This window comes from Ambystoma mexicanum, chromosome 2p (genome assembly GCF_040938575.1).
Source record: "Ambystoma mexicanum isolate Mex_15411 chromosome 2p, UKY_AmexF1_1, whole genome shotgun sequence".
In the NCBI taxonomy this organism is placed as follows: domain Eukaryota; kingdom Metazoa; phylum Chordata; class Amphibia; order Caudata; family Ambystomatidae; genus Ambystoma; species Ambystoma mexicanum.
Genome location: NC_090923.1, coordinates 640,552,915 through 640,575,482, shown reverse-complemented (window position 1 = coordinate 640,575,482; position 22,568 = coordinate 640,552,915). Strand labels below are relative to the sequence as shown.

At 48.6% G+C, this 22,568-nt stretch overlaps 1 protein-coding gene across 3 annotated transcripts in view; it reads right to left on the bottom strand.

Moving 5' to 3' along the window:
• TERF2IP (TERF2 interacting protein) overlaps positions 1 to 22,568 on the bottom strand; it is a 125,044-nt gene that overhangs the window by 40,546 nt on the left and 61,930 nt on the right. For all 3 annotated transcript variants that reach the window (XM_069644180.1, XM_069644178.1, XM_069644181.1), the window contains exon 2: positions 16,430 to 16,689. In XM_069644180.1, coding sequence (XP_069500281.1) covers positions 16,430 to 16,669 — 240 coding nt within the window. In that variant the 5' untranslated portion in view covers positions 16,670 to 16,689. The remainder of the gene's footprint in view (positions 1 to 16,429; positions 16,690 to 22,568) is intronic.

Here is a 22,568-nt window from a genome sequence, read left to right as displayed (position 1 = left end):
CTCAGAGGAAGACCCATCAGTAATACCAGAATATGTAATGGCTTGCTGTCGGAGGGAGATTTTCTTGCCTAAAACCAATTGATCATTCCAGTTTGCACCACCATCAAAACAATAATTCTTTGGGAGTAAGACCCCCTTTCACAAAGAGCCATATTTATGGAGGTGAAAGCTTCTGTGATTAACTGTAGAATGTTAAATGCCAATTTCAAAACATAAGCCTTTCATATTCTGAACATTCAAATTCCCCTGTAAATCAGAACCATTCATTAAGCCCTGAACTTCTATAGAGGATGCTGTGAAGAATAGAAATGAAAGTAGTACATTTGAAAAATTTGCACATTGGGGACTTGAAGTCTCATAATGCCCAAAGTACTGGGACGAAGAAGAGGGATGCAGAGGTACTGGACTGCAAGTTGCAGTCTAATTGTACTAATAATCCACACCTGAGGGAGATTGGGAAGTATAAAAGACCCCCTCAGGTGCAGGCCATAGAAAGCAGCGGTGGGATGTGGAGTGATCGAACTCCAATTTGCAGATAAAGTTAAAGGAAACTGGAGACGCCGGAGCTGCCATGATTTACAGGTCGAATGCCGGCCTGCGAGAGGGTATCTACCTTCACAGGCCTCGGGAAATCTTTAAAAAGCTGCTAGACTTGCAGGTCGAGTAACTTGTTTCACCTACTCGACCTGAGAGAAATACACTCAACCTATGTTTGAACAGGTGGTCTCTTCCTGAAGATTCCCACACCAAGATAAAGCAGAGCAACTATAGCGACAAGAGAAGGAGCGCAAGAGAGGTCTGAAAGTGGGAATGGCACATGATGCAGTGAAGCATGCATGTTCTCACTCATCCACCACCATGAATCTTCCAGGATTTGCAACATGCCTTTAGTATGTTACTCAATTACAGTGTAAGGCCTCAGAGTCTGTACGCTTGAGGTTGTTGGTCCCTTGCATATCTGAAAGTAACTCCTCCCTAACTCTGATGTATCCAAAACATACCAGAATCCCCCAGTGAGGTAATGGTTCCAAAATCATCTAGGTGCTAAGACTAATCGCCAAAATCTTTGCTGTGCAACTTCCTATGTGCATCAGATGAACCGAACAGTGATAAAACCCACCATCCACACTTTGTTCACCAACATTTACTTGCTTTCATAGGCGTCAGTACCATATAATTATCACTGTTTATTGGACACATGACTTTGTGTGCATGCTTCCAACTCATCTGTGTGATAGCGCAAGTAATGATATGATATTTTATTTGTATCGCGCTCATACACGTGGTTCAGAGCGCGACAAGGCAAGGGAGGGGAACAGTGGAAAAAACAACAGCGATCTTACTAGGCCCAGTGACATTGAGAATGCGCAAGTGCATGGAAAAGGGAAAGGGGAAAAGTGCATGGAAGGTGGAGAGTGCGGGGCAGAGGAGAAACAGATAAATAATAATAAATAAAAATAAATAGATAGATAATTGAGGCAATAAACAGTGATAGTGCAGCCAGCAAGTGGCAAGTGCTGTGTTCACGGCAGCAGACTGGTTAAGTCTGATAAGTGCAGAAAAAGAAGAAATGGGATGTGGGGGATTGTATGGGTACAGATACAGACCCCAGAGCGAGGGGTGGCCAGGAGGCAGTGCAGGAGGGTGGCAGGGTGAGCAGGTACCTGGGGACAGAGGGTGGCATGCTGCACAGTGCCAAGAGAACAGATCAGCAGGGGAGAAGGGGAGCGAAGGCAGAAGCAAAGAGGAGAGTCTTGAGGTGCTTCCGGAACCGGAGATTGTTCTCCTCGAATTTTAGAGTGGCAGGATGGCTATTCCAGAGGGAGGCCCCAGCCGAGGACAGAGATCTACCCCCTGCTTGTTTCTTTGAAAAATGACTGACCCTGAGGGAGTTAGAGGTAGAGGAGGAAACAGCTCGCGAGGGGAGCTATTTGCAGAGGGATAGTGGAAGATATTTTGGACCCAGGCCCCAGTAAGCCTTGTGGACAATGCAGAGGGTTTTGAATGTAATCCTTGCATCCACTGGGAGCCAATGGAGAGATTTCAGAGCTGGAGAGATATGATCCAAGGGCTTAGGGCCAAGGACAAGTCTCGCAGTCCTGTTCTGGATTAGTTGCAGAGGATGGATTGTAGAGGCAGGTAGATTTAGAAAGAGGCTGTTACAATAGTCCAACCTAGAGAGAACCAGAGATTGGGAGACAGTGAGCTTCTGGGGGAAGGAGAGGAAAGGCAGAGTACCTCTGAGGAGGTGCAGTAGGAAGTTTGGCTTTTTAGAGACCTCAGAGATGTGGGCAGAGAAGGAAAGTGTGGAGTCAAAGATGACCCCGAGATTCTTAGCCTTGCAGGTGTGGGTAGGAGGAGGGCCAAGGGAGGCTGGCCAGAGAGTGAGGTGAAAGGATGGTGAAGGTGTGCCAGGGGAAGGAAGTCCCTTGTAAGTAAGGCAATCAGAGATGAGAGAGGGAGAGGAGGTGGCCAAGGGCAGCCTGAAAAGGAGTTGAGCGTCATCAGTATAGCACTGGAAATTTAAGCAGAAAATGGCAATGCAGTGGCCGAGAGTTGCCAGGTATTGGTTAAAAAGCCAGGGCGAGAGGTTAGACCCTTGGGGAACACCACGGGTAGAGAGGAAGATAGTTGATAGGAAGGACCCAAGTTGGACATTTGAGGGTCGATCAGAGAGGAAAGAGGTTAGCCAGGCCAGAGCCTGATCAGTGATACCCAGGTTATCACGGAGACGGTTGAGCAGGATGGTATGGTTGACTGTGTCGAAGACAGAAGAGAGATCGAGTAGGATGAGGACAGAGGGAATGTTAAGAGTCAAGGTTGGAGAGCAGATCTTCATGGATGTTCAAGAGAGCAGGTTCCGTACTTCTGGCAGCTGTGAAGCCAGACTGATGTCATGGAGACAGCCAACAGAATCGGAATGAAGTTTTCTTTTTTAAACAATTTTATTAGTTTAATCACCAACCAACAACAAAATCAAACATTGCAATATATATTCTCACATTTCCCACTTCGGCATATGTCATTCAATGTTTGTTACCCTCCCTTTCTCCCCCCCCCCCCACTCGAGCCTACCCCACTTCGCGGTCCAAACACTCTTCTTCCAAGGGAGATTCCTTCTCCAGATCTACTTGATTCTTGGTCAGTCGACCCATCATGGGAGGGCCCAAATAATGTGGCCACCAGATGTTTCCAAGCTCTCAAGGTTCCCGCTCCCCCCCCTCTACTACCCGCTTCCTGCCACGCTGCTGTTTCAGCTTCAGTCCATTTCTGAAGATCTGCCCACCAAACCTCTACCCTAGGTCTGTTACACGCCTTCCACCGCATGGCGATTCTACGCTTGGCAGGTATGTATGCCAAGTCCTTCAGTTTACTTATATGTTTCAATTGGCGTGGCCTTGGGAATCCTCCTATCAAGCATGCCCATACTGATTTAACCTCTATTTTGATCCCCTTCTCCTCTAGTCGTTGGGCTACTTCTTCCCAGGATTTCGCAATTTCAGGACATGCCCAAAACATATGAGTCATCCCCACATTTTCTTCACTGCATTTGGGGCATAATTGCCGTTCTGCGTTTTTAAATTTAGCTATCCTTTGGTGTGTCAGATATGCCCTGTGGGTTATATATAGTTGTACTTGCTGCAGCCTCGCATTCCTGGACACTTTATGATATCCTTGGGCCCTCTCCCACATCTCATCACTCATAGGTATCCCAGTTTCCTCTTCCCAGTCATACCTCAGTTGTGCCACCTCTTTCCCAACTTTGGACATTAGTAGCTCGAATAATATAGATATCTCATGTCCCCCTTCTGCTATATCGTATATAGTTTCTATGGCGGCTTCGGGAGGCTCTTCTAATGTTATTTCAGACCATGTCCCTCTGATCCACCTTGCAATTCTGTTATACGTTATATATTGTCCAGCACACAACCCCGTTTCCTCCACCAACGCCCCAAATTCCTTAATCTTCCCCTCATGCCACATGTCTCCCACAGTTACAATTCCCACCTGCTCCCAGTGTTTCCCGATCACCTGCCTTAGTTGTCTGTCCCCCCTTGTCAATGTAACTAGCGGAACCTGTGGAGAGCAAGGGGCTGTGTTCTCCATGACCTGGCAAGCTCTGCGCCACATCTTCCATCCTAGTACCAACATCTGTGAGCGCCCTTTCATCTGTCTTGGGCAGCCATATTATTTCTTTCAAGAAGTATGGGGTGCACCCCAGTCTTAATCTCGATTCTGAGGTCTGTTCTTCTGATACCCATTTGGCTACATACTGAAAATGGCTGGCTAAGTAGTAGATCTCATAGTTTGGCAGTTTTATCCCCCCCTTTATCATGCGTATTCTGTAATTTCCAGAGGGCTATTCTGTTCCTGCTCCCATGCCATAAAAAGCCCCTGCATATGCTGTGTAGCTTAATAAAAAAATCTCCTCGGTATCAAGCGTGGTATATTTCCAAAGAAATGTAATGGTCTCGGCAATATGACCATCTTGAGCAGCGCACCTCTTCCCATCATTGCCAGGGGGAGCTTAGTCCAGAACCCCATACTTTTTTCTATGTTCTTTACCGCCGTCTCCGTGTTGTGCTGGTGTTCTGCCTCTAACGTATGATAAATGTCTATCCCCAGGTATTTAAACTATTTGTCACCCATGGTATTTGTAAAATTGGTAATTTGTCCGGCAGGGTTCCCATGTACCTCCCCAGTGGGAAAATACAGGATTTTTTGGAGTTCACTGCTATCCCAGATAAGGACGCAAATTGCTCCATCACTTCCAGAATATATTGGAGGTTTTCTTCAGGATACTGTATGTAGAACAGCATATCGTCGGCATATAGTGAGACCAAGTGTGGTTCCCCTTTTATGCTTATCCCTATTATCTCATATGGCTACCTCAGGTATATCGCCAGGGGCTCCAATGCTAAAATGTACAGCATCGGGGACCACGGGCATCCCTGTCTGGTACCCATGCTCAATTGCCACTTTTCTGAGATAATCACACCAGTTTTGACTCTGGCTATCGGTGCGCTGTACAGTAGTTTAACCCATTTTAGGTATCCCGGTCCTATCCCATATTTGTTCAAGGCATCTATTAGCCAGGGCCATTTGACCGAGTAAAGGCTTTTATAGCGTCCAGCGAAACAATTGCCATGTCATTCTCATCTCCTTTTGTATGCTCTATGACCCGGTGTAGCCTTCTAAGGTTATCTCAGATGTTCTTGCCAGGGACATATCCTGTTTGGTCATGATGTATTAACTTATTGATGATCCGTTTCATTCTGTTTGCTAGTACAGCCGTGAGCATTTTGCTATCTTGGTTCAGCATCGATAGCAGTCTAAACGATCCGCAGTCTATGCCTAGCTTATTGCCTTTGGGTAGTGGGATGATGATGATTGCCTCTCTGAGATTCCGGTAATCGCCCTATTTCAAACGCCTCACTTAGCACTGAATCGGAATTAAGGCTAAGCTTAGAGATGGCTAGCTTTTCCAGGAGTTTGCCCAGAAAGAGCAAATTGGAAATTGGCGAGTTAGCAGGTCAGGAAGGAACAGCTGTGGGTTTCTTGAGAAGAGGATGCACAAGGGAGTGCTTCAGAGGAGAGGGGAAGGATCCTGAGGCAAAGGAGTGGTTGCAAAAATCGGTAACGGCCGGAGCGAGGGTGTCAATGTGGTCCTTGATGGTTTTAGAGGAACAAGGATTAACCGGTTTTCACGAGGCTTTCAAAAATGAGTTTCATAGGAGGGTCCCTGTGGCCACCTTTTAAATTCTCTTATAACTGTGCAGCCTACCCAGGGAATTGTGTAGTGGGACTCCCTCGGAAAGATGCGAAATAAGATTTACCCTGCGGGAGACAAGCCTGCTGCTTTCACATATCTGTGCATTGGAAAAGGCCTGCCCATCCCCTGGCGGTGTTGTGGGTGAAATCAGTGCACATGTTGCTTCCTGGGTTTTGATTTAGTGCTGTAAATAGTGCCTAGAAAGTATAGCTCAAACCTGATATGCATTCCTATTATAGAAACTGCTCGTTCCCTGACCAAAAATGTGTCATTTCCCTGTGTAAACGTCACACTCACTTTGATATAAAAATTATCAACATTTACACTGCGGGTGGTCAGCCTTTCACCCCCTGCTTGTGCAATGCTTTATAAGGCGCCCTGCCCACTCTTCGGTCTGTATGTATAACTGTTGCTTTCACTCTTCTACCTTTACCTTCCGTCTCCGTTCTGTGACGTTCTCTTTCTCACTCACCTCCTGCTTCTATTTCTCATTTCACACCCTTCTATATCGCACATACACACACGTCTTCGGCAAATTATTTCTTTCTCAGACGATCCTCTCTCCGATCCTATATCTACCCATTTCTTGAGCTCACCATCTACCTGCTCCTTTTACACCAGCCAAGTCACCTTCGGCGTCTTCATCTCACCTTCGGCGTCTTCATCACACCCACGAGCCGTCTGTGCAATCTTCTTTCCTAAGCTCTCACTGTCTTTCGTGATCCCCCGCCTGGCACGGACCCTCACTTTCTATCCCCTTTATCTCCAGATCTGAGTCCTAAATAGCACAAGCACACTGTTTAGTTTAGGGTCTCAAAGTGGGGTCGTTCACACTTACCACCAGCTGTTGGAGGCCATGCAAGCATACCAAACACCAGCAGTCACGGACTCGGCAGCCCAGCTAGAAGCAAAGCCAGGGTGGTGGCCTGTGACTGCCCCAGCCAACAATGTGTGGGGGCAGGGACGAAGAGTAAAAAGGTGCAAAGAGAGGGAAGCGAGGGAAAGAAAGAGGGAAAAGATGACAAAGATACAGAGCGAAAGCGCTATGTGTTGAAAAGAAAGACGATAGAAAACGGACCGACGGGCTCCCGCGCCCTACGAAGGAGGGTCCCTCGGCAGGGGCACCCCTTAGTGCCGACTGCCTCACGCGGCACGGGGGCAAGAGGAGTCAGGAGGGGATTGGGGGGGGTGTGAGCCAAGCATTACACCACCCAGAAGGGGGGGGGAAGGGGGTGGTTGGCATCTCCCGCGCGCCCATTGGCGCTATAAAAACACCTGGACAAGGGTTGCAGGGTCTCTCTTTGCCGGCTTCTCGCCAACGTTGCAGTCACAAGTCCAAAGTTGCAGGCCATTTCCAGCCTGGTCGGGTTTCCAGGAAGGTCGTCTTTCCAGGCGGTGGTTGTTCCAGGCGTGGCACAAAGGAGCGAGCGGCGGCGGTAGGCCTCGGGCGGTAGAACAGAAGCGGATTTCGGTTTGAGCCAAGACAAGGTAAATGCGGGCAGGAGGAAGGAAGAATAGGGGGTGGGCATCGGCGGCGCATGGTGGCTTAGGAGGGGCTGGTGGCCGCGTTGGAGGGGGGGCGTTATAATCGCGCACACCACGTGGTGAATATTTGGGGGTTGGAAGTTGAATTACAGACGGGGCGCATAGTCGGGTGCGCCGGAAGTGGAGGATGAAGTTAAGGGCCGGCGGCGTAAACGCATGTCGCATGAGCAAAGGGCCACGGCATGGCACAGGGGGAAACCGGAGGCGGGCAGGAAGGGAGCATGGTCGTTTGGTATGGTTCGACCCATAGTTGGAATCCACCTCTAGTCGCGGGCCTCGCGGGCACGGGCACAGGACATCACCATTCGGCAAAACGGGCCGGGTATTAGGACATTCAGGTTAATAATCCAAACACGGCAACATTTTCCGATCCCTGCACGATTACTACGGCTCGCAAAGCAGCAGGCCATCATTATGCACACACGTAAGAGGCCAAGCCTCGTATGGGCAGCGATTGTCAGGTTCAGTAGAAAGTGTGGAAATCGGCATGCATGGGAAAGTTAGGTGGGATAGTAGTGCATGATGTTTCCATGCCATAGTGGTTTTCCAAGTTTTGTTCACCAAGGGGATTGGTGGTGCATTCCCTCAGCGAGGGAGCTGCGCATTTCAAAGGCTCCGGTTTAATAGGAACAATATTGGGGTAATCCTGTGCATGGGCTTGCTAATGGTGTTCACGCGTAGCAAAGTAGAGAGTTGGAGCACCAGGACACATAGTTTAAGGGATGTCTAATGGGAATGCCCGGGAGGGGCAAATCGGTTACTGTAGGGCAGGGGGTCTTTAAGGCTTTATTAGGAGGGGGAGGTGCGCGGTATGCTAAACGTTAACCCAGCAGAGGGGCCAAGGAATGTATGGGTATCGGGGATAACATAGGCAACGCAGACACGCGAAACGGCCTTGGATTCCAGGAAGGGGGTTTGTGCAAAGCAGGGTGCTGTGTGGGAAAGGGTCGCACAGGTTAATTTTAGTCCCGAAGCTTAAGCGGGGAGGGCTCTCGTTTCTCTTATATACAGTGGCTATTAGCGTGGGGAATCCAGGTGGCGCGGCTAGGACACACCTATAGTTGTATTGGCAAAATATACCGGCCATTGTAAGGCACGTGAGTGCGGGCAAACAACTACATGGTTCGGTCTGGGATGGGGGAGGGCGCGGGCCGGTGCACCCCTCGTGGGCAATGGAGTCGGGCTGAGGGGCCAGGTTTTAACCGACGGACGGTCGCGCACTCTGTCGGGGGAAAAGTTGCTCCAACTACGACCGGGTGCCAGGTCATAGCCACAAGGGTTTCAAGCATTTTAAAGGTGTGGATTGTGCTAGACTGTGTGGGTCGTGGCAGCGCTTTTGGGAAAGTTATTGTTTACCGGGCATGGGCGGCCTCCGTCCTACGGGACATGGTGGGCATATATTACATGCGGGAAATAAGTCCGTTTTGGATTTGACAAAATGAACAGTGTTAATGGCCGCCGCGCCACGTGGCTTTATTTTCGAAATGTGCACGCACAGCATTTCCAATGTTTGGCTGGGTATGACAGTGTGGGTCGTTGGCAGGTCTTGTGGGAAAACAATTGTTTAACAAACATGTCTTACTGAGGTATGTGTCGGTTATACAAGTATAAATAAAGAAATGCATGGGAGGTTTAAAATTAGTTTTCTATAATTCTCAGCTAAGAGGCAGCGCCTAGTAGGGATGCGCTGGTTTTCAATTGCATGCCAACAAGCGCACTGGGGCACGACGCCCAGGAGGAAGGTATCACGGGTACGGCAGTACAAATGGAGGAGTGCCGCCATCAAGTGGAGAGGAGGAAACATGATGGTTTTAAGGGTGCCGTTAGCAGGAAGGAGTATGGGTGGCAAAGACGAAATGGGGGTCCCTTTTAAATGCAGGTATTTGATAATGGATGCATCAGGAAGGCACAGGATGGGTACAAGGGTCTGCACATAGAAATGGGGACAGAGGGTTAATAGGCAGGCACGAAGCTCCTAAGTTATAGAGGGCGAACTATGGTGCAAGGTACAGAGTGCAGGAGGGGTTGGTTGTTCAGTGAAGAGTAATACCACGCTCCAATCGGGGAGGGGAACAACCATGGTGCGGGAAATGAGTGGCCAGATGGCTGTGGTGCCACGGGGGGCTGCGGACTAAAGGTTTGCGCCAGGGTGCCGCTGGGGGCTCCAGGGGTTCGAGTAAGGTAGGACACAGGAGTAGGCCCACGTATGGTTGCAAGGCTGCCTTTTCTGATTCTGGATTGGGCTGTATGGAAGGACGCCCTTGCCGCCGCATGCTCGGGGGCAGTGCAGGTTGAATATGGTTTGGTGAATTGAATGGTGGGGGGATGTTTTAACGCATTGGATCGCTCTGGGGGAAAAGAGGCACTCTGCAAGGCGCATTAATGGATGCTTGGGTAGTGATTCGTTAATGTTAATTTGCTGACACAACCACGGGCAGCGGGTTGGTCGCGGTGAAATGTTTGATTGCAAAAGGGGGGAGAGGAAGTGTAACATCTGGGATCGTGCTGGGGAGAAGGGGTTGCAAGGCAAGGTTTATTAAATGTTTGCATGTTTATAGGGTAAAGAGAGGTAGTAGCGTTCTTGCCGAGCCTGGAAGGCGTTTAATTCGTGCTCTAATACCAGATGGTGGCAATGGAGTCAGAGTGCGGGCTGGTCTCGTTTTCCAGGTTTGTAACACCATTGGTTGGGCATTTGGTCAGTGGGTCCACGCAGGGGCAAGGCGTTTGTGATTAAAGATTGTTGCATATCTAGTGGGCAGAATGAGTCATTTGCGAATGGCTTTGTGGGCGGGTGGCATCGCTTTTGGGGTAAAGTGATTTGCTTGCCGGCCACGGCATAACTCATTCAAACACAAGTGGTTGTTGGGTGAGCGGTTATGGGTCGCCACATGTTGAAACGGTGTGAAGGGGCTTTCTGGGTTGGTGGAAGGGTCGGAGTTAGGGATATTGTGCCTGCCCGCATGTTTACCTGGGGGTGGGCGGTGCAACAATAGTAGTTAGCCACGTGGCAAGGCAGTGGTTTGGGGCATTGGGACTAGAGTTAATGCATGTTTAATGGGTTGCCATATTCAGGTACTGTATCGCGGAGTTACGTTTGAAGGTATGATTGGGAGGGTGGGGGGCTCGGAAGGCAAACTTAAATCCCAGCAGAGGGGTCATAGAAGGAAGGGATGGGTAACAACCATATTGCATGCAGACAGTGTTTCAGGAGGGTAACGTGGCCATCGGGTGTGGATGGATACTTGGCTCTTGGGGAGGGGAGGGGGGGGGGGGTTGCAAGGTTATTATTAAAGAATGGTGGCCAGGTTGGCGGTTACCAGGAGGCAGTCGCTTTACTGCCAGACTGGCCCTGAGTAGGCGTTCGCGCTCAACGGGGGGTGCATGGGTGGAGGTTTGAAGGGTGGTTTGAATTCAGTGCGGGCGTGGGTTAAGTTGTGGCGTGCGCTATGGGGTGGTGAATTTGATGTTGATGAACTTGCGCATAGGTGGGTACACGAAGTGAAATGCGTGGGGTAGGCTTGTTGCTGTGCGAAAAGTAAACTGTTAATATGCAGGAATGGAGGAGTGACATGGCGCAGGGTGCGTCATCATTGTTGTCATATTTCTGTGCTCTGGGCACTGGGCACTGGTTGTGTTTTCGAAGTTTTAATTCAGTGCGGGCGGAGGTTAAGTTTTGGCGCGCGCTAAGGTGAAGGGGTGAATTTTGCTGTAGATGAACTTGCGCATAGGTGGGGTACACAAAGGGAAATGCGTCACCCCTCATGGGGTGGGGGAAGGGGTTTTGCATCACATGCAACAGTAGTACAGCAGCGATAAGGCCCGCTAAGGGGCTACAAGGCAAAAGGCAGGACGGTTGAGCGCTGGGGTCCGTTGGTGCGCTTCTGGCCGGAGTGGGGGGGAGGTTTGGATACCCAAGGGGCATGGTGGCAGTGGCCACAGCGCCGACCATTAGGGTTAATTTGCTTTCAATCTACAGTGGGATGGTCGCGTTTCAAATGTTTTGTTGCATAGGGGGGGGTGGGATTTCATACAAAGGGATCGTGCTGTTTATATGGATTTGCAAGGCTAAGATTACCAATGTCATAAGGTTTAGTGGGTAAAGGTGGGTATTTGCGTCCAGCGGGGTGTTCAAAGTAGGCTTTGTGTTCATTCGCCAATACCCTTCGTTGGCATTGCAGATCCAATGTACTTAACAAGCACTTAGTCAAAAACGCAGCATGGCAGTTGCACTTAGCATGGAGAGGTGGAGCGTTGGTCAGTAAAAATGAGCAATTTAAAGGAAAGGTATTATGCAAACAGCTAGTAGCCAAAAAATAGTAGCTGCTTTTGGGTTTCGTCACTTTCAGCAGAGCTCGCAGCCATCAATTTTGTCATCTTTATAGATGTGGCGGGGGGGGGGCGCAAAAAAAAAACAAAAAACGGGCTGCATGGGGACCGACTGCGGGCGCATCGCAAATGGGTTTGAAACTGTTGAGCGCATAGATCAGGGAGCACGGCCATTAAATATAAATCGCGATGGAGTTATGGACGGGGTCCCGGCTCGGCTTGTAACATTAGGTTTTAGGCGAGGGTTGATAACAGGCATGGGGATTAAATACAGGTGAGGCAGCTATGGGGTTCGCAGGTGCCAGCTGCGGCAGGAGGAAGCAATGGTTGCTAGTGAACACCGCATGTTTTGACGCGGTGGGGAATTTATAACGCGCATATACACAAGTGTTTCAAGGCGCAAATGAGGTGTGGAAGGATTGGATTACCACGCAGGTGGAATGCTGGATACAGTTTTAAATGCTCGATCTGTTGGATTGTCGAAGTGTGGGCTGGAATGTGGCACATTTAGGCGGAGAGAGTGCGGGCTTGTACGGGCGGTTAAGCAGCACGTCGGGCAAGGCGCACAAAGGTTTTACATGGGTAGGCGGGGATACGCCAGGCAAGATATCCAGCTGCAGTGTGAGCGCCCTTGTGCTGCGCCAGGATCGTCCACAAGCACAAAAGCATAAAAGAGTGGAGGAAAGTGGGGCAGATGTAGAGTCTGATGTTTGCCTACAATAGAATGTACATTCAAACCTGGGGGCAACGCCCGGCCAAAGACCGCAAGGGGCCGGTGCGTGTTTGGCGTTTGTACATATAAAATCGTTTCTCTCTCTAAGGATTCACCAAGGACGTTCACTGCACAATCTCGCTTTTTTGCTACTTACCAGTGTCCCTTAAGATTGGGAGTTTTTACAATGTTCACAGGGTTCAAGGAGTAAGATTAACCAACAACAGATACAGGAAGAGAGCGTTTGGTTAGAACAATTGGCAACTTGGGTACGCCTACAGATGCCCATGAGAGCGTAGTGGCGCAAGGTTTTGCATGACTAGCTGCGGTTAAAACAGAGCATTTTGGGCTGGGTGCAAGGGCAAACCCCCCCCGTTCTGGGAGGGGCAAGTGATGGAGCGGCACAGGCGCAACCTCCGCCACGGGCTTTAGAAGTGGGATGGCCAACAGCGCAGGTTAAGCTAGGGGGAAGGTAGGGTGCGCAAGCCGGATCCCCCTCTCTCTCTTGCAGGAGAGGGGTGCTCTGGCGGGCGTGTGAAGGGGGGCAAAGGGAGGGGGCACTAGGAGGGGCTGATTACGCGCACGGTGACAGGGGGGGTTGCAAGGGAAGAGGGAGTGGGCGAGGGTAGAGCGGACACAGGGAGGGGGGGTGGAAGAATTGGACAGGATTCCTAGCATACGGAAAGGATATGACATGGGTAAATCAGTCTATCAAATCAATAGTCATTAAGACATTGCTTAGACAGATGCAACAACAGAAGTAATCAAAAGGCTTACAAATGAGGGCCCACAAGGAAGGGGGGTGGAATGCTATAGATTTACCCATTAAGAAAGGCTGTTAGTTTGCCCGAAACGCCCCCTCCCCAACACTTGGGGGCCTCCGCTAGGAAACGGAACGGAGCGGTCAAAGGAAGGCCTCATTTCGGAACGCCGCTGCCAGGTCAGGGGCCCTCCTGCAATGGAGTACGGAACAAGCAGCAAACTGTCAGGAGGAGCACCAGTAGGGAAGGCCGCAGCACCATTCATCACGCCACCGGTTCTAGCCGGAGGGCCTGCGTGTCTGTTGCGGACGGAATGAATGGGGGTAAAAAGAACAGGTTGGGAGTATAACTGGGGATTCGTGCACTAAGGCGACCAGGTGCATGAGGGGGAACTCACTGCGGCCGGTGGCCCGCTGTGAGTCATGGCGGTGACACCGGTCGCAGCGACTGGTCTCTTGCAGACAAGCCCAGCGGATGTTACCTGGTGTTCCCGTTAGAAAGTACTGGCGGATACCACAAGGGGAACTGCACAGCCATCAGCTTATTAAGAACGGCGCCCAGGAGTATTAGACTCAGGGGAGGCCCACGTTAATGGGGAGGGTTAGGGGGCTTGGAAGACCTTTCCAACTCCAAAAGTGGGTGGGGGAAATGGGAAGTGCATCGTTGGAAACTGAAAATTGGAAAGCAACAATGAAGTCAGCAAGGGGGGGTTAATTGAAAGTTCGCACTGTAAACGGGGCTCCGGCAAGTACGTTGGTAACTGAGGGGAAGGGGGGCCCCTGGGATTTGGGGGATGTTAAGGGGGGGGTTCAAGAGAGGGGGGCCCTTCGTGATTGGCAGCTTAAGGAGATCAAAAAGAAACTTGGGGGATGGGGGGGCCTTGGAGTGCGGGGGGTAGGGGCCAGGAGGAGCAGGGGGGATAGTTGGAGAGGACCCCTCTTTAGCAAAAGGCAGGGGAAGAGGATGGGGACAAGAATGATGTTGGGCTCTGGGGATAGGTAGCGCTTGATGGATGGGGCTCTCTAGAACAGGAGGGCGCGATGGGGGCCGGAGGGGATGGGACAACTAAGGCGGCGGGGAGAGCTAGGGCAGATCAGGGTCTTGGCGGAAGGGGGGAGAGGGGCTCCCTCGCAGGATGGGTTGAAGGAAGACCTGTTTGGGGAGAGATAATTAACAATGATTAATAAGCCAACCCGGGGAAGAGGGAATCCAGGGGTAAGGGAGCAAAAGGGGAAAAGGAGACTGGAACGCATCCTTTAGAAGGAGCCTAAGCGGAAATGGAGAATGGAAAGAAAGTAAAGCACGGAATAAAATTGCACTTAAATAGCGTTGGGGAAAGAAAAATGAAAAGAAAATTGCAAAACAAAGAAATGGCCAAAGGGTAGGGAGGGACTGCTGAGGAAGGGACTGGGAAGAAAATTGAAAAACAAAGAAATGGCCAAAGGGTAGGGAGGGACTGCTGAGGAAGGGACTGGGCGCCTGCGTCGGGTCCCCCAAGGACCCGAAGGGGCAGGGGGGGGTGGGGGGGAGTTGCTTGCTCTCAGCGCAGAATCCTGAGCGTGAACAGAACACCTGTAAGATAACTCCTGACTTTATGTGTAATAAAGTTTGCTGTGGCAATTTTTTCTCCCACTCATCCTACTGGTCTCTGCCTATCCTTTGGGTGGATGGGGGTTGGGCTGATTTGGGAGGAGGGTAGCTGGGCAGGAGTGAGAGTCGGAATGTGGAATGAGAGCTGGGGGGGGCACAAGGGCTGCCACCGTGCCACCCCACTGAGGGTGTCGGCGCTAAGATATACAGAGGAAGCAGGATGTGAGGAAATACGAGAGATCAATAGGGATGTTGGGATTATAACGTATCATATGGTGGCCGAGGACAGCTTCTGGACTTTGCACTTCCTGAAGTGGGCCCCGATTTCTTTATTTAAATTGCACACCAAACGTTAAAATATGTTTCAAGTATTTCCAGAAGGATAGTGATAAAAAGCATCCCTCCCAGGACGCCATTTTTATTTGGCAGAACTGAACCGACTCATTTCTTAAAGAGTGAATAAAGCGGCAGCCAACACATTTTACACACTCGAGTTCGGTAGACGGAGGAGGGCTGTATATGGGAAAAGAGAAATAATACAACAGAGCAAATTCCAACAGCCTCCGATGTAAAAATGCACAATGCAAACAATGACTCATGATGTATCCAGTTACTTTGAACTAAAAGGCTGAATTACTACTTCTTCCCTGTGATGCAGTTGAATAATATTTTTTTTATAGTAATACAATTTCTTAACCATGCCAATGCTAATAGATCAGAGAGGTCCAACGCTTCTTATCTGAACACTTATCAAGGTCAGGGGCGTGACTGTTTTGGGTCAGTGTAAAATTCATCACTGAAAGTATTTAAGTTGAGGCTTCTTAGGAAACAACATGGTAGAAGATCAATCTTACTGTTTTTTTGGAGGAAACAAGCCAAGCCGAAATATCTGCCACCTAAACTTCGTTCTCCAAGACCTATAGCATTGAAATGCTGGGCGCAGTGCATTGCTGCCATCTAAAGGATTCAAAAGACGGTACATGCATCATATTTAATACAAAAAAAGATTTCCTGATGGCACTCACTGCTCAGTCGAGCAGTCTAAAAATAGTACAAGCCCCTTCAAAAATCTACACGCCAATGCGAGTGGAATTTCTCTCTGGTCTGACCTCCTTCGTATAGCCTGCCGAGCACCTGGGGCGTGCCGAGAGGTAGAAGACGCCATTGTTCCATTCCCTCTCCTGTTCTGAATCACAACGTGTCAATCAGTAGATTCGAACTACTAGACCGCGTGGTCTAGGGTTCTGAGCATTTATCTTCATTGCACTGGTCCTCTTTCCCTTCCCAGTACTGCCAATGGATAAATTATGGACATTTTCCTTCTGAGACGTATAGCAAAAGCACATTGGGGTATCTTGTGGGAGGGTAAAAGAAGGTTTTTGAGGGAAGGGGCAAAAGGATACTGCATTCTCCCGAAAAGGTCACTGCTCTCAATGGGGTCCTCCCTCCCAATGAAATCCTCCCGCCGAGTACCCCCCCAGCGGGACTATTAGTTAGCGGCCTCACCTCCCTGGGGTATTAGAAAGAGGCTCCCCGATCTAAAGCAGTGACAAAACCTTGGGATTCATCAAAGCAAGTTTAAAAAAAAAAAAACTTTGCTCAACAGGCTCAAGAAGCAAATAGGACATATTCAAGAATTGTCCAAAATATGTAATATCAGGGATGCACATCATGAAACAATTCAAATAACAAGCCTGTGTTTGGAAAGTTAACCATGCATACCTCAAACTCTTGGTTGGCCTTCTCAAAAATGCAGAGGTTTCCCTTCACAGTGGTAGTCTTGATCCTGTGCATGAGTTGAAATTCCTCATGTTCACTGATTGTACAGTCTTCAATCACAGGCCGCTTCTTCTTTCTGCATTTTGCAGGACCATCTGTTCTTTTCTCCAATTCTTCAAGCTCATTTGTCGCGGTTTTCTTCCTACGTTTAATCTGAACTTGGTCCTCATCACTGCTTTCCATTTCTTTAAAAACTTCAGCCACTACGAATAAATACAGCAATGCTTACATAAAACAACTTAAAAAATACTGTTGGAATGCAGGGGATTATAAAAACGAATAAACACAAATATTTCTGCATGGGGCAAGTCTAGTTACCTCACCTTTTTACAATGCTTATAGAATCTGTGAAGTGTAAGTGAGGCATGGCATCACAAGTAGGACAATGACAAGAGATACAAGTTTCAAAACATTTATTACATTCTTGGAGTTTGGAAAAACTCCTACTTTGCCCAATCGCTAGGATGGGAGGAGTCTCTGCCGCCAAATAATAAAGAAAACACAGTCCTAGTCAGTCTATGTCAAATCAAAATGGCCTATACTAACAAAACCTAATGCCTGCCCTATCGATTATACAAAAATTGTGCAAAGGGGAATGTGTATGGAAAGGAAAGTCATTGTTATAACAAAGAATCAAGATGGCTGAGTCAGCTCTCCTCCCCAAGTTGGACAGCACAGAGTAAGGCAGCCCCCGTAGACATGATGACACACTCTGGCTCAGGTAAACGTGGGTTGAGGCCCGTTTGGCCCTCCACATTAAAGTCACTTATTTTCAGTTCACCAAAAGTTCAAAAAACGTTCAGTCAGGCTCGGACCTCTCAACATAAAGTACCTGATTCAACGTAGATGTCCCTCAGCCAGGCTCGGACCTCGCAATCGCAGCACTTGCAGGAGTTCCCTTCCCCAAGCTTTATTCACATTCGCTAGCGGTTCCCTTGCCCCAACTTATTTCCTGTTCCCGTTCTCCCCCAGTCGGGCTCGGACATGTCGAAGATTTTCTAATGTGCAAGACCTTTTTAATAGACCTCTGCAGGACCACGTCAACTTTCAATTTAGCTCTCCCTTATGCTATTTGCCCCAGTGTCTCTTGGTCTTGGTTGTTCCATAACACAATCAGAAAGTTCAAAGAACTATTTCCCTTAAAGCAATTGCCTTTTAACTTCCCCTTTCAACACGATTAATCTTGACCATTGCACATTTCAGAGTTCGTTCACTTTGTCGCTTTATAACACGACATCAAACATTTAGCTGAAACTTTCGAGTGGGCTATTTCCTTTCACCGGACCACTCTGCTACTCTATCACTGGCTTCGCAGTTATCACTAACTTCGAAGTTCACTACTCGTTTGCTTTCTTTCACGTCTCATCAGCACGGTCGCAACCTTCAATCGTGAGATACACTGTTGCGGCTTCAATCTTTCCTTGACACAAACTGACCTTTCGTCTCTTTTGCTAACTCACTGGTTGTGTGCATTCCTTTCTTGTCTCTGCGGCTTTGATTCATGAGTCAAGGTTGATACCAGTCTTGACCTCGCCTCCCCAACTCTGCCGTTCACCCAGGAGGGTCGTTAGCCTCCTTGAAACATAATGCAGGCTTCGTCTCATCAGGGATTTTGCTTTCTATGCGTATGCTTCACAGTTTTTCAGAGGCAACAACCGCCTGCAGGGATCTTCAAGGTTTCCCTACCCTTCGCTCTGATCGGTCCTCCTGCTCCAACAGGTACACCTTTGCACCGGAAGATCTGCTCCTTCTCATGTCTCACCTTGCACACAGTGTTTGTCTATGTTCCACCTTTTATCCGTGTGGGGGGAGCTAAATCGGTATCATATGTATATGATTAAGGTTGAGTGCCTGACTTTGCATGACCTTATTAACGGGACATGTCCAATGATATATGCAAGGGTTAGCCTCTTTACTCTCAGTCCCCCTCTTCCCAGTGTGTGTAGAAAGGGGGGGGTTTAGAATGTTGGAGAATACTATACAATATGATGGGGTATGGGCACGGGAAAGGGGGGGGGAAAATACCACTTCTCACCCCTAAGATCCATCACCCAGGTGATCCTCCCACACTGGTCCACCTTTAGGGTCTGGGATCCAAAGGCAATGGCTGTGCCCTATCCACCTGAGAGTGAGATGCCTGGGGACTAGCAAGTGAGACACCCTTTGGTTTCCCACAGTAGAAACAAAAAGAAAACCGGTAGGATAACATTCTTGAAAGGACATTTTTTTAATAAGCTTTATTTAACTTTCCAGTCACAAAACAACTCAGGGCAGTATAATAAATGGCAATGCTAGTCAAACTTGTGACATATTTCTTTGCACCCCTCTTCCCCCAAGCCCCCTCCCTTGAAAAGGAAGAGGAAAAAACACACACGCACACACACACACACACACACACAGGGTATCCATTGGTGATTACCATAGGACAGATTTGCGCTTCAGCCTCTCAGGTTTACAGTAGTTAGTCCAGGATAGGGCATTAACAAGCCGCGCAACCCCATAGCACCTCAATGTCCAGGGCAAGGCCCTCAGTCCATATATTGCTGCCGCGCCCCTTGAAAGGACATTTAACATAACATCTTGAAGAATGATCAGGGAAATAAATGTCCACTCTATCCTTATGGGTGCAGTCCAGAATAGGCACTACTCTGTGCATAGACAACCAGCATACAACAGGTCTTAACGCGTTCCTGTTTGCTACTCTTAAGGCAGAAATGAACATAGATTCTACCAGGGCAATCATGTAAAATATCTGTAATCTTGAATACCCTCTGGAACATCCAAACTAAAAAAGAAAACACACAACTTGACAACGATGAGCGTAAGATCTTGGACTATGTAGTTATGTACAAAAGGTGACCCAAACTGTAAATCTTCAGGACAAATCGGAACTCTCAGTTGTGGCAACTCACTCTTATCCACGTGAAACATTAGTAGGGTCCAACGAGGAAGGCTTTAATTTTTCTGAAAAAAAGGCATTTCAAGAGATCGCTCCACACCAAATCAAAATTCCCAACTAATAAGAGATGTGTACGGCATTGAATAGATTTAAACATTTTTGAATAGCAAATTCCTGATTCAAAGATATGTAATGTCATGATTTATAATTAATTACCTCTGGTAGTATTTAGGATTCAAAATATTCTATTTAGGGAACTCAGATCATATGCTTAGACTGTGGTAGAGGAGTAAAGATTGGCACCCTTCATGAAGACGTAATGCTATGATGCACTGCAATCTTCATTGGCAAACAAACATCTAAAGTTCCCAGAAGGAAATAAATAGGTGTGGCTCAATTCAGGATCATCCAAACCACAATGGAAGTAGAACACCTCCCACCCTCCCTTTGAACAGATTCAGCCGAGGGGCTTGTACATATAAAACACTTACTTTGCCTTTAAACCACAGTGGAAGCACCCAACGTGAAAAGCAAATGAAAAGGGAAGCAAGCTGGCCCCATAACCAGCCCCTCCCCCAGGCTTAAACCCTTTTATTGTCATTAAGGAAGCAACTAGGAAGAGAGAACAGGCTGCTCACCTAATAAACCACAACTCCCCCCATGTTCTGAACCACAAAGCCCCAATCCAAGTTAAATGACTGCAGAGAATCCCCTGAACTCCCCAGACAATGAGGGAATAGACAGCTGGTCAAAGCAAGAGCTTCAGTTTCCTCTGTCTGCGAGAAGAGAATCAAGAGTGCAGACATACGTGATAGATGTATGAACCCAAAAACAAGGTAAAGACCAGGAGAGCAGATAGGAATAAGGGAGGGGTATGGAGAGTAAGGAATCCTGTGCGCCATAAGCCCCACGTGGCGAGAAGGGTACACCAAGAGGGGGAGAGAGCAAGCCGAACAAGAAACCTGACATCTTGCTGGGGGGCTAGAACCAAGACCCTGGGTGGAGGGAGGGATTGTGGAAAATACCTTCAGCCTTATAATGACCTCCTGGAAAAGGGGGGATGAAAGATTTGCTGGTCATCTCACAGAACTTCTGTAGCAAGGATAAGGGGTTGGGTACATGTATGCTTTTAAAAAGGTGGTACCTAAAGGAAAGAGAAAAGACACGTGCTGGTTAGGAGTATGCCGGCCAGGATCTTGGCTCACCTCGATCGAACCCACTGTCCTATCGCTGCGCAGGTTGGATTCTGCATTGCCTCCATCAAGAGGACCACGATGTGAGGTCCCGGCGCCACGTCCAAGATATCACCCGCCATTCGAATGACGTACCATATGGTGCGTTACCTGGAACAGCCAGCAATTACTGTCACTATAAGATTACATGCTTCATGGTGCTCCTCATGTCAACGCTCTTGTTCGTTCCTCTAACCCGACGCGCCTAGTTCTACCTACTTGTTTTTGCTCCTTGCCTTCCTGTTCCCGTCCCCTGAATGCTTCCCCAGCTTTCCGTAATTCTTTCCCCCTTCCACTCTCTTCTTCTGCTGCTGCTGCTCTGCTGGTATCCTGGTTACTGCATTGCTGAAGAAGTCCCGCATGCAGCCCTTCATCTATTCCATCCTCCGGCTGCATCACCCTAAAGGGGCTTTTCTTACCCTTGAGGGTTTCCATAGTTGGTCGCTACTGGCTCACAAACCTTACTTGTCTCCACTCCGAGGTGGCTTGTGTTCCTGGAGATGCTCTCCTTTGCCCATTCTGGCATCATACCCATGGAAGTACGTGACATTTTGTTACACACAAAAGCAAAAAATATGGCGAAGATTCAGCAGTTAGTTGCTGCAGTACAGTATTTAAACAACGGAGGTACAGAACCTCACGGCTGAAAATACTGTCCTTAGGCAAATGCGACTACTCGCCAAGCTCAAGCCTCCTGAAACACCTCCTGGGGCCCTTCCTTCTGGGAAATATGACAGGAACCCTTAGACACTGAAAGAGTTTCTGGATGTTTGCCCAATTCAATTCACTTTTAAGGCCCCTTACTTCCCCCTATAGACCGGTCACGAGTGGGATATTTGATAGCCAATTTAACCTAGAAAGCTCTGGCATGGTCAACCCCCTTGGTGACCACTGTGGTGGCATGGACTGAAGAGTCCGACCAGACAATGATCCTCTTCCTCATCCCTCACTATCCTCCATTCTTATTCCCGTTACCTTCTCTCAGGTAATGCTTCACCGGTTTCGCCAGGGGCCACAGGATCGTTCTTCCGCCTTTTACTTCTTCTGGTTTCCCGCTGTTCGTCTCTGCTACTCTGGAAAGCTGCCTCGCTGTAGTCTCCAGAGTCCTGTTTCAACATTGCAGGCTTCGACGGTGTTCACAAAGTCCTTCTTTACTATTTAGTTCAAATAGTGGGGACTGCCCCAGCGCAACAAATCGATTGACCGCTGGTAGAGCACCCTTTCTACCCGATGGCACTTTGCTTGCGATCTTCTTCGTCCCTGTATTTATCACAGTGAAATTATCTGACACTTTACAATAATACATGGTTTCAGACTACATCATAGGTAAAGAGGGTTTAGGGGTTGTAGTTACCCTGGGTGCTGGGGCTTAAAGGGGCCGTGTCCTGGACACACGTCCTTTTCCCAAGACGGGTAGTGCCTCCCCATGAAGTCCTCCTGCATGTTACCACCCCTAGGGGGGACTATTGGTTAGTGGCCACACCTCCTTAGCCTCATGGAAAGGGGCTCCGCTCTGGGGAGTAGTGACGCCATCAGAAAGATCGTCACACCACAAATAACCAAGACCTGAATTATTACCGTGGATTTGTGAGAAGCCTGCGTGCTATGTTCGGTCGGACCGAATGGACCTTCTCAGCTCGACCTCAGACAAGGGAACGGTGACGTGTTATCAAATGTTACTCAATTTAACTGGCAGGAAAAGCCGGTTGGCCTGGCGAAGCATTACTCACCCTATTTCGCAAAGGCCTTAATAAAGAATTGAAGGATGAAGTGTCTCGTATGCCCAGTCGAAGCAACCCATCCAAACTTATGACTATGGTGTTACAATTGAAATTTTGTTTACCAGATGCACAACTCAAAAAGAAGAATTGGACTCATCTGGTCGTGGTACGTCTTCTCTATCCGGTTGTGCAAGGTATAAAACATGCACAAGCATTGTGCATGTACTGTG